This window comes from Myotis yumanensis, unplaced genomic scaffold (assembly GCF_028538775.1).
Source record: "Myotis yumanensis isolate MYYU_CA2020_CCGP unplaced genomic scaffold, mMyoYum1.0.hap1 SCAF_13, whole genome shotgun sequence".
NCBI lineage: Eukaryota > Metazoa > Chordata > Mammalia > Chiroptera > Vespertilionidae > Myotis > Myotis yumanensis.
In genome coordinates this window covers 28,977,937-28,992,731 of record NW_027223764.1, presented here as the reverse complement: position 1 = coordinate 28,992,731, position 14,795 = coordinate 28,977,937, and the positions used below count along the sequence as shown (strand labels likewise).

At 39.1% G+C, this 14,795-nt stretch overlaps 1 protein-coding gene and 1 long non-coding RNA gene across 6 annotated transcripts in view; one reads left to right on the top strand and one right to left on the bottom strand.

Annotated features, from left to right (window-relative positions):
• LOC139021925 (uncharacterized) overlaps positions 1–14,588 on the top strand; it is a 38,333-nt gene extending 23,745 nt beyond the window's left edge. For 3 of the 4 annotated variants that reach the window (XR_011473570.1, XR_011473571.1, XR_011473568.1), the window contains 3 exons: positions 1,105–1,403; positions 8,742–8,914; positions 10,566–14,588. This is a non-coding gene — a long non-coding RNA (uncharacterized lncRNA). Of the gene's footprint in view, positions 1–1,104; positions 1,404–8,741; positions 9,204–10,565 lie in introns of those variants that run through there. The other variant, XR_011473569.1, reaches the window with a different exon arrangement.
• Positions 1–14,795, bottom strand: part of PRKG1 (protein kinase cGMP-dependent 1) — a 1,083,951-nt gene that overhangs the window by 287,027 nt on the left and 782,129 nt on the right. For both annotated transcript variants that reach the window (XM_070432782.1, XM_070432781.1), the window contains exon 5: positions 7,469–7,532. In XM_070432782.1, the coding sequence (XP_070288883.1) occupies positions 7,469–7,532 (64 nt within the window). The remainder of the gene's footprint in view (positions 1–7,468; positions 7,533–14,795) is intronic.

Genomic DNA, 14,795 nt, shown 5'->3' with positions numbered 1-14,795 from the left:
TGGCAAATGTTAAAATGTTCTCTGTATCTGAGTCTGTTTCTGTTCTGTTTGTTTGTTTATTTTGTTTTTTAGGTTCCATATATAAGGGGAATCATCTGGCATTTGTCTTTCTCTCTCTGACATATTTCATTTAGTGTAATACCCTTTGGGTCTATCCATATGGTTGCATGTGGCAAGATTTCATTATTTCTTATGGCTGAGTCATATTCCATTGTATAAGCACCAGTTCTTTATCCATTTATCTACTGATGGTGCCAGATGGGTACTGGATTTATCAGGGTGATCATTCTGTAAGTTATATAAATGTCTACACATGGGGTTATATACCTGAAACTAATAGAATATTGTACATCAATTGTAATTTAAAAAGAAATAAAAATAACATAGTATAAAATAAAATAAAACAAAGACAGACTTCTCTTGAGCAAGAAGACGACCACTGGACTTGAACTACTACAAAATCAGCTCTACTGTGGTCTCCAGCCTACTAGACCATTCTGTAGATGTTTAAGTTGCCAGTTGTCATCGTTACATGGACCAAATTCCTTAAAATCAATCATTCAGTCAATCTCTCTCTCTCTCTTTCTTTCTCTCTCTCTCTCTCGCTCTCTCTCCACTCTCTCCACACACACACACGCACACGCACACATGTACACCCTACTGCTTGTTTTTCTGGAGAACCCTAATACAAGCCCTTATTGCTTACATGATTTGCAAATATGTTCTCCCATTTCATATTTACTTCTATAATAGAATAAGATATAAAACTACTAATATGAAATTGAGAATTTTTGTCTTTATTTTTTAATCTCTCCACAGTGCCACAACGTACACACACATGGGCTCACATGCACACCTCCTGTTCTTACCCTCTCAAAAGTAGACATTGGTCCCATAGAAGGGAAGACCCTAAACAAATCAGGGAAATCTAAACAGACAGTTAAACTTCAAATTCAGAGTAAAGCAATTCAGAAAGAACAGATTCTCTGGATTCCCTCCAGTGTGGCTTTGACTGGCAAGAACCAAATCTAAAGGAAGGGAAGAAAAAGTTTAATAATAACAGATTTCACAGAAAACTAATAATGTTCTTGTCTACTCCATCAGTTTCTTTCCTGAAGACTCCAGGCCTGTTTAGAGTGGCAAAAATAACTCCAATAACTCAATCAAATGCAGGGCGTTTCCCCTGGTTTACAGCTAGAGAGGATGCAAAGGGATCTGGGAAGGGTAACCATGAACATGGAACCCCCAAAGAACAGCTGCACCGCCAAACCAATGGAATATTTCATCAGCCCTGCTGGACCCTGCAGCAAGGAGGCGTGCCTGTTACATTACCCTCCTTCTCCAATGACGGCCTCTGGACTATATCATGTGATACTTGCTTCCTACCATATTAGCCAGAAATGGTGAGTTGAAAAATGTTTTCTACCTTTGTCTTTTCTCTATTTTTACTTTCTCATCATGTCCTTCTCAAGAATTCAAGAAGTCTGAGCAATGTTATCTGTCTAAGACCTGTCAGGGCCATAATGGTTTAAATATCCAGTAAACAATAACATAATTAAATGCACCACTCGAGGAACACAAACCAGAACATTATTTAGGCTGAAATGTGTCAAAGATCCAATCACACAAAGTTGCAGACCCATAGGTAGAGAGCTCTTTAAAAGCTGGTGAAATCCAGAGGGTTTGTTTTTTAACTCTAAAACCATCAAATCCCATGTTTTAACGAGAAAACTGGACATGAAATATATTTCAATATAAGAAAAGAAGTGTTTATATATGGCTTATTTTCCACTTAAATATCAGAAGATTTAAATCTAGACCCATATCCCACTTCTATTCACATAAAGGAAAAATAGGCTATACCACGTGGTGAAAAGAGAATCTGTTGACTTTATTTATTCTTCAATCTTGCATTTTCAATGAAATAGTTTTCCTTGAGTTACCTAAACCTTTTCACCCTTGTTGGTGAAGCATAACCCTTACCCAAATTAATGTTCAAGCACTCTTCGTGACATGACACCAGATTAATTTCTGCTCCTCTTCTCTATAAGAAAATGTTTCTATTTGTCAGTTTCTTTAAAGATGTTAACACAGTCCCAATATTTGGAGACATATTAGACAGAGGTTATTCACAGTGACTTTTTCCCATTGTGCTTGGGTAGCTAATCATTAAAGGGAGCTATTTCTCAGATGGAGATTAGTGAGGGGTTATTCCATCCATTTGAAAAATGTAATTCAACAATAGTGACTAATCCTGTGTACATAAAGGAAGAAGGAAGGTGTGTTCGGTTGTTTGGTGAGAAAGAAGAGATTAGATCTTATCTTATAATCTCACAGTTTTGTTTTGTTGTTGTTGTTTTTTTCATTGACCCCAGGTACATTGTAGACCCTAAAAATAGACCCAATACTTGATTAATTTCTATACATGTTTTGCTATAATACAAAGGATAGTCTAGAGGTTAATGAAGTCAGTTTATCAAGTCAAAACTTTCTTTTCCCTATATGTACCTAAAAAGTCTTCTATAATGTTTTACAAACTGCAAAATGGATTCTCTAGCAAACTAAATACAGTAGCTCTAACATGTTTCTAGTATGTATTCAGACTTGAGCAGATATGAGATAAGAAGAACATACTAAAGTGGCAATAAAGGTAAATATTTAGAGAATCAAGTAATTATTTCAATGTGTCTTGCAAAACACAACCTAGAAAAATGTTTGGACACTATGCTTGACCTAGATAAGCCTTTCACCAAGAACCTCTTTTTATCTACACTAGAAGCCCAGTGCACAAAAATTTGTGCACTGGGGGGTCCCTCAGCCCGGCCTATGCTCTCTTGCAGTCTGGGACCCCTTGGGGATGTCCCCTGATGGCTTAGACATCCCTCTGGCAGCCCAGAAGCCCTCAGGGGATGTCCACTTGCCAGTGGGAAACAGGCCTAAGCTACAGTCGGACATCCTTGGCGCTGCTGAGGAGGTAGGAGAGGCTCCCACAACCACCACTGTGTTGTCAGCTGTCAGCCTGGCTTGTGGCTGAGCAGAGCTCCCCCTGTGGGAGCACACTGACCACCAAACGGCAACTCCTGCATTGAGTGTCTTCCCCCTGGTGGTCAGTGTGTGTCATAGTGACCAGTCATTCCCAGTCATTCTGCTGTTAGGGTCAATTTGCATATTACCCTTTTATTATATAGGATAGAGGCCTGGTGCATGGGTGGGGACCAGCTGGTTTGCCCTGAAGGATGTCCCGGATCAGGGTGGGGGTCCCGCTGGGGTGCCTGGCCAGCCTGGGTGAGGGGCTGAGGGCTGTTTTCAGGCTGGCCACGCCCCCCAGCAACCCAAGCTCCCAGTCTCTCTTTTTTTTTTTCCTGGAATTTGTTTATCTTCTATAATTGAAACTTTGTAGCCTTGAGCGGAGCCCAGGTCCGGCCAGGGCAGGCAGGAAGCTTCGCTTCCTCCATCACCAGGGGCAACCCAAGCCTCCTGTTTGCTCCAGCTCCGTGGCCACTGCCATCTTACTTGGGTTAATTTGCATACTTGTTCCTGATTGGCTGGTGGGAGTGGCTTGTGAGCATGGCATGTGGGCGTAGCTTGAGCATAGCAGAGGGACGGTTAATTTGCATGTTTCTCTTTTATTATATAGGAGGATGTACACACACTTCTCAAAGGGACTAGGGAAAACTTTTTATATGTTCCTGAAAAGGGCATGAGAGAGTCAATATACAAAGGAATATAGTATCTACTTTGTGATATAAAGAAAAGGGAGAAAATGGCACTAAATTGCTACACTTTTAATAAAGATATTATTTCCTGTTTTAAAACTTTACTAGAGGCCCAATGCACGAAATTTGTGCAAGAGTAGGCCTTCCTTCCCCTGGCTGATGGCACTGGTTTCCCTCTGGCACCTGGGACCCGGCTTACACCCCTCCCCGCAGCCGGCTTTCTGCAGGCACCCAGGACCAGGGCTTCCCTCGAAGCCCCGGCTTTGTCTGGATGGACGTCCAGTCTATTATGCTTTTATTATTATAGATAGGGAGTTACACACAAATGAATACATCCATGCTAGAAATTACAGAGGGGCACAAGTAGGGGCTGGGGGGAGCACTGCCAGCAATGACTCACTGACAAGCTTCTTTTTCAGCTCCGGAATAGATGCCCAAGTATCATCCATTTTCCCTCTAGCCACATGCCCCCTCCAACATCCATTTATCATATCAGCAACATTATGTTCATTCCTCTTTCTACCTGGTTATACTTTATTTCTCTCAGTCCCTGCCTCCCCTGTCCCTTTTATTTTTTTCTCTGTTAGAAGTATTTATAATGAGTAAAAGGAATGAAATAGTCAATAAGAAAGCAGATCTACATATAAACCATCCATCCTCACCTGGGTCACTTCACTGTGGTCTTCCAATTGGTCTGTCCCTCTATAATCTATTCTTCTCACACTAGCCAGAGACACCATTAAAACATAGCTTTGATCATGTCAACGTTACCAGTTACGCCCCTCCAAACCTTCCCACTGTGATTACAATAAAAACCAAACTTCTTACCATGACCGGCAAAGCCCGCCACCCTCTGGCCTTGTCTATTTTCCTCTGACAGTCTCATCCTATCCCACTATAAACCTTCTTTCTGTTCCCTAAGGACAGCAACCTCATTCCTAGTTCAGGACCTTATGCCTGCTCTTCCCTCTGCATGGTACACATGGGATTTTATATCTGCATTTAGATCTCAGCTTAAACATCACCTCAGCAGACAGGTCTCCATTAGTAACACAATACAGAGTGGCCTCATCGCTGGATGGTGTTTTCCTTACAAACTTCTCCTCTGTGTCCTCCAAGAAGCATATGCTATGGGACAGCAGGACCCTGGATCCCCAGAGCTTGGAGCAATTGCTGGCACATGGCAGGTGCTCCAGAAATATTTGTGGAGCAAACAAGGCTGCAAACTTCTTTGTTGAACGCTAGAAGAATTCTGCTTGCCTTTCACAATAATCTGGGTTTCTTTCATCTTCTTGTGGATAGTGGTAGAAAGAAAGACAGCCCAATTATCATGCAAAGCCATTCCCTTTAATGTTTTGTGACACTGGTATTGCTTTTGCTCTTCCAAATTTGCTTCATGCTATCTGATACATAATTTAATCTAATTTCCCACTGTGCTTGTTTATTCGACTTGAGTTGAATACTTTCATGCATTGGGTAGTATGCTTATCTGTGTACTTCATATTTTGTCTATTTAGTTCATTTTCATGTCCTCAAAACAAATGTGTGGCCACTTAATCATCTGTTTCTATTTCCGTGTGGTGTTGGTATAGACTGTGCTGTGGCTTGCAGAATCCAAACATCAATTAAAGGCATCTTCTGATTAGGAAATCTGACATAAAACACTAAAATATTTCTTTGCTCAGAATTATTTATGGAGCTATGGTTATTGTTTTTGCAAAACATAGACAATGCTCTCACAGTTGTGGAAAAGAAAGAAAATGATTAAGGATTGCATGGCTTTTTTTTATGACCTTGATTCGGACTAATAAATTTGTAGTTTGTTTTGTTTGTAAAAAAATAAGAAGGTAATTGGAGAATTTTTCAGTGTATTCAACATGAAAAGCAAAAAGCAAAGCACTAGGAAAAGCAGTTTTCCACTTACAGTGGTTTCAGGTACAATGGTCGGCGCATTCCGAGAGAAATACGGCCAGTATTTCTTTTCATGAATTTTTTATACTTGAATGTAGGAATCAAATGTGAATTCTGCCTTACTTTGTGTTCCGATATGAGGGAGGCCAATACATCATAGGGAAGCTCACCCTGGCAAGACTCAAACTGAGACTTTGTATGTATGAACCTTTGAAGTTCTACAGATTATAGATTTACTGCTATAATTAATACCTGGAGACAAAAACACTGGCAGTATCTTTCCAGTTCAGTTCACCTCGGTTATAGCACAACTCCAAAACTACAATCTCATGAGGCCAAATCCAAAGATTCTACAATCTCTTACAGGCCCTTGCTCCTTCTAAGGCTCCTCTTCTCCTTGCACAGTTTAAATTCCAAGGCCAATCATAATCCTTTCTTCACATGCACCCTCAACCCCTTGACCACAACTCCCTCAACCACTCATCTTTTATTGGCAAAAAGCCCCAATCCTGTTTACATCCAATTCTCTGCCTGCTTGGAACCTGTCTTCAGGCAAACAAATGGGGCTGAACACACACACACACACACAACACACACACACACACACGCACGCACACGCACACGCACACCCTGAATAAACTTGAGACACCTTCCAGACTCTAGGTTTCAGGTCTTTCTTTTCTTAGAGCATTTACTTGAGGAAGTTTGCAACTGTAAACATTTAACCTGCCTCTTTGAGATGTAAAGCTTCTCCCAGCCTTTGCCAGTTTTATAGCCCAGAAAGGTCTTTCTCAAGGACCTAGCAGCTCTGCCTTACAAATGTCATCATAGAAGGAGACAGGGCCCTATCCCCCAGTCTCTGGGGGAGGGTGGGAGCCTAGCTTCCACAGGGATAATGAGCAAACAGTGATGACCTAGTCACATTGTCCAACTGCCTCCCCACCGCAGTACTTTTCCACCAGCTCACCTCAGCCCTTAAGAGTCCTCCACCTTTCATTCCAGCACAGTTGAGTTTTCTCTCTCTCCCCTACTGCAAGCGTTAAGTAGGCTCTCCCTGGCCTGTTCAGCTTAGATTTGGGATTGCACACATCAAGTGGAGCCTGAATGATGTCCTGCAATCATACTGTGCTTTGCTAGTCCATCCCCTTTCATTTTTCTCACATTACCTCCTCTGTCCTCAAACCTCTCATACCTCTACTCAGTCCTCATTCTCAGTTAGGACGACCTTGCTTTCTAGATCACCAAGGAAACAGAAGATACCAGAACAGGTTTTCTCCAAGCACCCAGCTGCACATGTGAGACACTCTGCCTCCCCTGTGTCTCTGGGCACCAGAGACTCTATCCTCAGGATGCTGCCTGTGTCATACCCCCTCTGTCTCCTGTTTCAACATTTTTTTTGAGTTTCAAAGGTCCAGAGAATAAGCAAAAGTGACACTTTCACTTTCAGGCACATAACGATATGTGAAAATATACTCATGTGCTAATAAAATATATACTCAACTGTTAATTCCCCTTGTAAATCTGCTCATCCGAACCTTCAGAGGGGTGATTAACTACATTCTTGCTTCATGTGGACGGAAATGAGATAGAAATATGCCAGCTCCCATTCTTGGAAGTCAACGTGACCTTACATTTGCTACAATCAAGTTTTTCTCCCTCTGTAGTTGATATGCACATTTCTGACTATGAGTAAATGTCAGATGTGCTAAGCTGCTTTTTATTGAAGCTGAATATAGAGCTATAAAATATTTAAAAGGTCTCCCTGCGGTTTGTAACTCATCATTGCAAAGCTCTAATGGGCTAGGTCCCGTCGGGAAAGTTCAAGTGTTAAAAACAATTACCTCTTCAAGGACGTCAGCAAGTTTACTGAGGATCTCTTCAGGAAGGCTCTGGAATGTGGGAACACTGAAAAACAAAACAGATGAATCTGAAGGCATGAGCAGTGACTTACTTTTATTTAAAACACACACACACAAAAACAACAACAACAACAACACATACAGCAGTGTATCTGAATGAAAATGCAAAAGCCTTCATGACAAAGAGTCTGCAGATGTAGGCCAAAGCAGTAACTTAAGCATGGATTGATGACTAACAAGAAAAGGTATATTTTCTGTGAAAGAGCTTGGGGTTTAGACAGAACCTAGTTCAAATCCCACTTGTATTTATCTGGGTGACCTTAAGTGTCCCAGCTATAATAGGGAAAACACACTTTTTCCCTTAGCAGCCTGCTGTCACCACATTCCTTTCAGTTCCATCTCCCTCTTTAGGTCCTCTGTCCCCACTGCTCCACACGCCCCCCTTACATACATACATACACACACACACACACACACACACACACACACACACTCTCTTGATGATATATGCAGACCAGCGAGCACTCATCAACAATGTTGGAAGCTTCCAGTCTTCCAACACTAGATTAGGTCCTCCTATTATAATGTCTTTTATCCCCTCCTATAACCGTATTAGATAATGGGATATTTGTTACTGGCTTTTTTCCCTGATCAAATTAAGATGCCACAAAAATAGGAGCACTCTGTCTTGTTCAACCCCTGTATTTTTAGTGATTCACGAATAACAACTTGGGAGCATGTGTTGAATACAGTGATGAAAGCATGGATGTGGGAATGCTTCCTAGCACAGTTGAGAGGATCAGATCAGGCAGAATGGAGAAGAGCCAGACTCAGAGTAGACACTGAAAAGTGTTAATTCTCTTCTCACCCTCTTCTCTTATTTTTCCCTTTTTGACCAATAAATAAAAATATTGTATGATGTTGAATAGACGAACCAACAAAACTTCTTTTATATGAGAAATAGTAATGACTTAAAAAAATACTCTTCAATATATCATTCTTAAAACTCCACTGGAAAATCTAACTGGGATGTGGAACTAAATTCTCATTTAATCCTACCTCAATGCTTAAATAAGGGGGGGGGGGGGCTCCACATGAGTGCATGTACATCTGTATTATTATATTTGACTTACAGAGTAGTTGTGGCTTGATTAGAATCATATAGGCACTAGGCTGAGGGTTTTTTAGATAATATAAATTTTATTCTTACAACAGCCTTATCAAATAACCATTATTTTTGTCACCCATTTTACAGTTAAGATCACGGGGATCTTGGAAACTTGTCCTAGGTCACACCACTCAGAAGAAAGGATGGGCATTTCCATCTGAATGACTGTGAAGCTAATCACCTACTGAGCTATGCACTTTACAGTGAAAGTATTTAGAAATGCCTCATGTAACTTTCAAAACAGTGCTACCTTCTTTTAGGTAATAATTTTGAAATGAATCAATAATACTAATAAGATAATTTAGTGACTTCACTTGTTAACCAACTTTTTACTATGAAAACGACAGCAGTATGTGAAGGCCTGAAGGGTGTGGAAGCAGGGTTGAGGGGTCAATGGGGGGAAGAAGGGAGACGTCTGTAATACTTTCAATAAATAAAAACATTTCCTAAAAGAATAAAAACTGAGGAAAAAAAAACATCAACTAAATTAAAAGGCAGGATAGTTCAAGCATCACCTGTATCCCCACCACCTAAAACTGCAGCTGTTAACATTGGGCCATCTTTGCTTTATCTACCCGCAACCCTTCTATTTTTCGAGATGGGTTTTATAGTCATTTAATGAACTTTTTGATAGCAGATTATCATCAAACTTCACCCCTAATACTTCAGCATACATGTTCCTAAAAATAACATGTTCCTAAACAAGTAACTATGAACCGTCATCATAGGTAAGAAAAATTAACTACAATTCCAAAATATCATCTAATAGCTGTTCTGTTAGCAGAGAACTAGCACCCGGATGTAAGGGGTGATAAGACCTCAGTTCAGCAACCTCAATACTTGAGTTCTGGGAAAGGCTGCCCTGGGGGTGAGGTTCCACTCTACGATTGTCTTTGTTCTCCACCCGGGGTGATTTTCCATGCCTGGTCTATCATCCTTGCTCTGCTCATGCCTATCTAATTGCCCACCCAATCCCATATTCAAAAATTGCCTATTGTTCAAAAATGTATTTATTTTTCAAGCCAGGTTCCATAAAAATCCACACACTGCTTCTGGCTGTTATGTTTCTCTAGTCTCTTATTCTACACCATCCACCCCTCCCCCCCCCACCCCCCCGCAACCATTATTACATTCACTTTTTGAAGATTTGGGGGACAGCTGTCTTTTTGGATGCCCCACATTCTGAATTTGTCCTAGTAATTTTGTTTCTGGTAACCTAGTGTGTGAACATAAAAACTGAGGGGGAAAATCCAAGTGCAATGTTATTACAGCCAGGTGGCTGCAAAATAAACAAACAACAAAAAATGGGGCCTCTTATAGAATATCATTACCTCAGTAACAGTGCTCAGATGTGTTCTGGGAGTCCAGGATTCCCCAAGACCCATGCATGGGGGTCCTCATAGTCAAAGCACGTAGTCTAAGCTAGTCATGCATTTGCCTTTTTCACTCTTCTTTCTCACGTGTGTAGCAGAATCCCCCAGAGACTATATGACGTCACTGCTCTAATGGCTAACGCATGTGTACTTCTATGTTCTTGTGCTTTGTAGAATTTTTAAAGGTAGTATTAGGTTGGCCGTATGTGTGCTATTTACAGAAATTAACTCAGTACCATTTCAGTACTTTGTGCTTCTCTGAATTAATTATCATATACCTGCTATAATCTCTGTACCTTATTATCATTCAATAAATCATTCCTTTGAACTTCTGAAGTATTCCTTCTGCCTAAGAGGGAAAACAATAATTAAAAATATTTGGACACCTTGCATTGCGGTAATAGTTTTATATATTTTAAAAAACATTTTTAACTTTTTAAATTTTATCTAAGATAAAATTATTTAGAAATTTGTAAAAATTATCAATATTAAGAATTTAATTAAAAGTTTGCTTTTTAATATTTTTCTTATTTTTAAGGGTAGATAATTTACTTGAAAGGAAAAAATTGCAAGATTCTTATGCTCCTGCCAGAGCTGCCAATTTCTAAGTCTAAAGACACTGAAAAATATAAGAAGGACACAGCAGAGAGTTTTCTGACTCATGGGGGGACAATCTAATCCAAAGGAATTGGAGACACTGGAGATAAGAGATAGAAATATGGCAAAACCTATCATTCCCTCAGCATTATAGATGACAATAATTTACCGTATTGTCAACAGAATATGTAAACAATAATATTATCATGCCGGTTGTAATATCACCTTGAGCCTAATTATTCAAAGTTTCAAGAAGAGAATATTGAGTTTTTAAATATAGATATGATAGAGTTTTTAAAACCCAACATATTTTTTATGGAGCTTTTCAAATCAGAAGTGGAAGAACAAGGGAAGCATTTTACAGGGTGAACTTCCACCCTTCAGTGACTCGAGAATCCCACAGGATGGCTGAGAGACCACGAAAGCCTTGCAGAGCAGACTCTACCGAATGCCCGTTGGGTGAAGCCAGTGGAAAAAAAAATCACTGCACTGCCTCTTGCCAAAGGTATAACACCTTCCTGGATTTAAGATGAAGCTGCAAACACAAAGACAAGTTGAGATCTTGCCTGTGGAATTATACTTAGGACTTACAAATGAATTCATCTATACTCGTGGCTGGACTTGCTGTTTCACTTGTCTTCACCTGGTATCAGAACCAACTAATCACCAAAGAAGGTCATTTTATAGGAATTCTAGCAATAAACACAAGTGGTAGTGAGCTAGTCACTAAAGAGTAACTTTTCAAATCTTACAGTTTATCCTGAAACAAGTCAATTGACATTGACACCGATGATGCAAGAGCAAAGGTGGCCCCTCAGTACAAAGTAAGGCAGTAACACCAAACTGCACTCACTGTCCTGTCCTGCATCACCACATACTCACAGTAAAATAAAGTGACAATTTTAATTGAAAGTGCTTTGAATGAAGCAGGAAAAATTATTAATTTTCTTGTTTCAACCCTCGAGTATGGATGTTTTTAATAGTATGGGACAAATAGCAAGTCCATATAAAGTGCATTGTCTGCCTACTGAAGTATGATGGTTGTCTCAAGGAAAAGGACTTATGTTGGAGTTGCAAGCTGACTTAACACTTTTCTCATGGAATGTCATTTAATGTCATTTTTACTTGGCAACAACCAACAAACTTTGCTTAATCAGACTTGAATATCCAGCAGACTGTTGTTTTTTTTTTAAAAAAAGTGAGCTTGTCACTTCAAGAAAAACCACAGACAGTATTTATTGCCAGTAATAGCATTTGAACTTTCAAATTAATATTAAAACTTCTGAAAAATTGTATCTGTACTGTGGGCTTAACAGCTTGTCAATACTTGAAAACTGTCGGATGAGATCATTTGGTGATATATTGATATTAACAAATGAGAGCTTTTTGGAAATTCAGTGAACCAGTACTTTCCAGATGCCCAATGCATGATGTATTGAAATCACGCATGGAGAAAGATCTTACTCAAAGTGCCAGATGGATCAATGGATTTCAATGTAATGAAGTATGAAAAGTTCATTGAGATGGTTTCTGATCCCCCATAGCAACTAACTTTTAATAAATTACTATTTGTGGGCTTTGTGGGAGTATCAAAGGCAAATGTCCACAGTTACCTGAAAAGGCCATTAGAATACTCCTCCCATTTCCAACTACATATCTCTGTGAGGCTGATTATTTTTGTAGACTTCAACCAAAGCAATAGAAATTCAAAAGATAGGCTGCAGAATCAGACATGAGAATCTTCCCCTTTCCACCAAGCTAGATACTGACAGATTTGTAAGAATGTAAACTAAAACTTTTCTTTTCACTAAGTTTTTTTTTTCTTTTTTTGGAACATACGGCTATTATCATAAAAAGTAGACTCTTTAGACTAACATGCAATGTGTTTGTTTTTGATATTTTTCAATGAATTAGTTAATAAATATTTAGGATATTATCATTTTTAACTCCTAAAACAGTCAATATCAATAGACTTTACCCACATAAATTGGAGAATCACTGACATACAGGGTTACAAGTGATATATTGATGAAAATGATATAAAATATGAAAAGCTTCCAAGATAATATTACAAGGAAAAGATAATACAAATTATGCATACAATGCTTATATTTTTCATTAAAGACCCTTACAATTATGAATAGAGAAGCGGGGCAGCAGATGGTCAGATTAACAGGGATTGTGTGAAGGGCAGTGAGGATTAGTCCTTTTTTCACCTGTCTCTACTTTCTTATATTTTCAAATTTTTCTATTTTGTAAATGTATTTTTATAATAGCAAAAAAATATGAAATGCACAATGATGGCTATGACTAGATAACATGTCTCCTAATGGGTCCATTCAAAAGGAAATATTTCATTACTGTACACAAATATTGTGGTTTAACTTACTTATTTTTTCATTAAAACTTATTGAGTGCCTACTATGTGCCATAAATTCTTGTAGGTGTTTGGAATTCATCAACAAGCAAGGAGTCCTGCCTATTGATCAGATAAATAGAAAAATAAGAATAAATATAATAATGTATATTGTACATATGTACTTATGTATGTCATATAATATGTTAGGTAAAGACAACAGAATTTTACATTATAAAAAGTCAAACAGGGTAACAGGGATTACAATGGGAGAAGGGGTAGGTTGAAATATTTAAAAAAACTAAATGTCCTCATTGATAATGTGAGGTTTGACCAGAAATCTGAGAGAAGAGAGGGAGACAGTTAACTGGAGAGCTAAGACAAAGCATCCAGGTAGAGACAATGCGGAGGGCAAAGGACTTCAAGTGTTGAGTGGATTACAAAAGCAGCAACATGGTCAGGGTGTCTGGACTTCAGTGAGTTGGAGGAGAGTGGAAGAATAGTAAACCTCAAAGGTAAGGGAGAGCGGTCAGCTCACCAAGAGGCTGGAATGCCATTCGAAAAACTTGCCTTTTATTTGAGTGAAATGTGGAGCCCAGTGTGACGGGACCTTACTTATATATTAAAGACATCCCTCTGTCAGTAAGTACTGTGGAGAATAAACTGCAAGGGGGAAGAGCAGAGCTGGTAGACCAGATGAAGCCTACACAAAGGTCACTGGTGTGGGTTCAGAAAGGATGGATGCTATGGAGGTGCTGAGAGGCAGGTAAACCTTGTTATATTTTAGAAGCAGAAGCAGTGTGAGCTCCTGGTAGACTTGCCGTAGGATGAGAGAGAAAGAAGGGAGACAAGGATGACTCTTTGCACTTGTAAAGAACCAGAAAAACAGTTTAAATTGTTTTCATACTGAAAAAACAATTTTTTAAAAATCTACTTAGTTGCAAAGGGATTGATTTTATGAGGTTTTAGTTTTTAAATATAACCAGAGTATCAGAGACAGTCCCATAGGTATAAGGCAAGCTATCTCTAAAACAAATATAAGTCTTGAAATGGTCCTACAGGGAACAAACAGATGGCTGCAGATGAGAGAGGGGATAGGGGCTGGGTGAGAAAGGGGATGGGATTAAGGAATACAAATAGGTAGCTATACTAGTATAATAGTCACGGGTATGTTAATTACAGCATAGGGAATATAGTCAATAATATTGCGTTAACTATGTGTGGTGGGAGGGGGATCACTTTGCAAATTATATAATCGTCTAACCACTATGCTGTACACTTGAAAGTAATATAAAATAATACTGAATGTCAATTGTAACTAAGTTTTAAAAAATTGTTCAACAATTCCCTCTACCTGGAGCAGAGCATACAGTTATAATAATTATCTTTGGGCAGCATTTGGGGAACAGTAGACTTTTTATTCTGTCATTAAGAAATAAGCTTGATATCAAGTGTAATGTCAAGAATATTGACAGGTATTGTTTATTTCTGTACTGGTAGCTTATAACAATTGAATAACAGCAGAAATCTTTGGCTTACCAAATAAATAAATTTCTACTAATGAAGGATTAAAGTAAGGGTTCTTCTTAACCTCACAGTTATCTGATCTTTCCCCTTAGCGAACTCATCACAAGGCTGTCTGCCCTCAACATACTTTGCTTCTTTAATTGGATCACCTGGCATTGGTCCTGCTTCAGTCTGTTATGCAACAGTAATAACTGGTCTTTCTCTGCCCCTCCTTCCTTTACACATCACTGTCAGATTTATTTTCTATCAACAACATTTCATCAATATCACACAATGGCTTCAATCCTT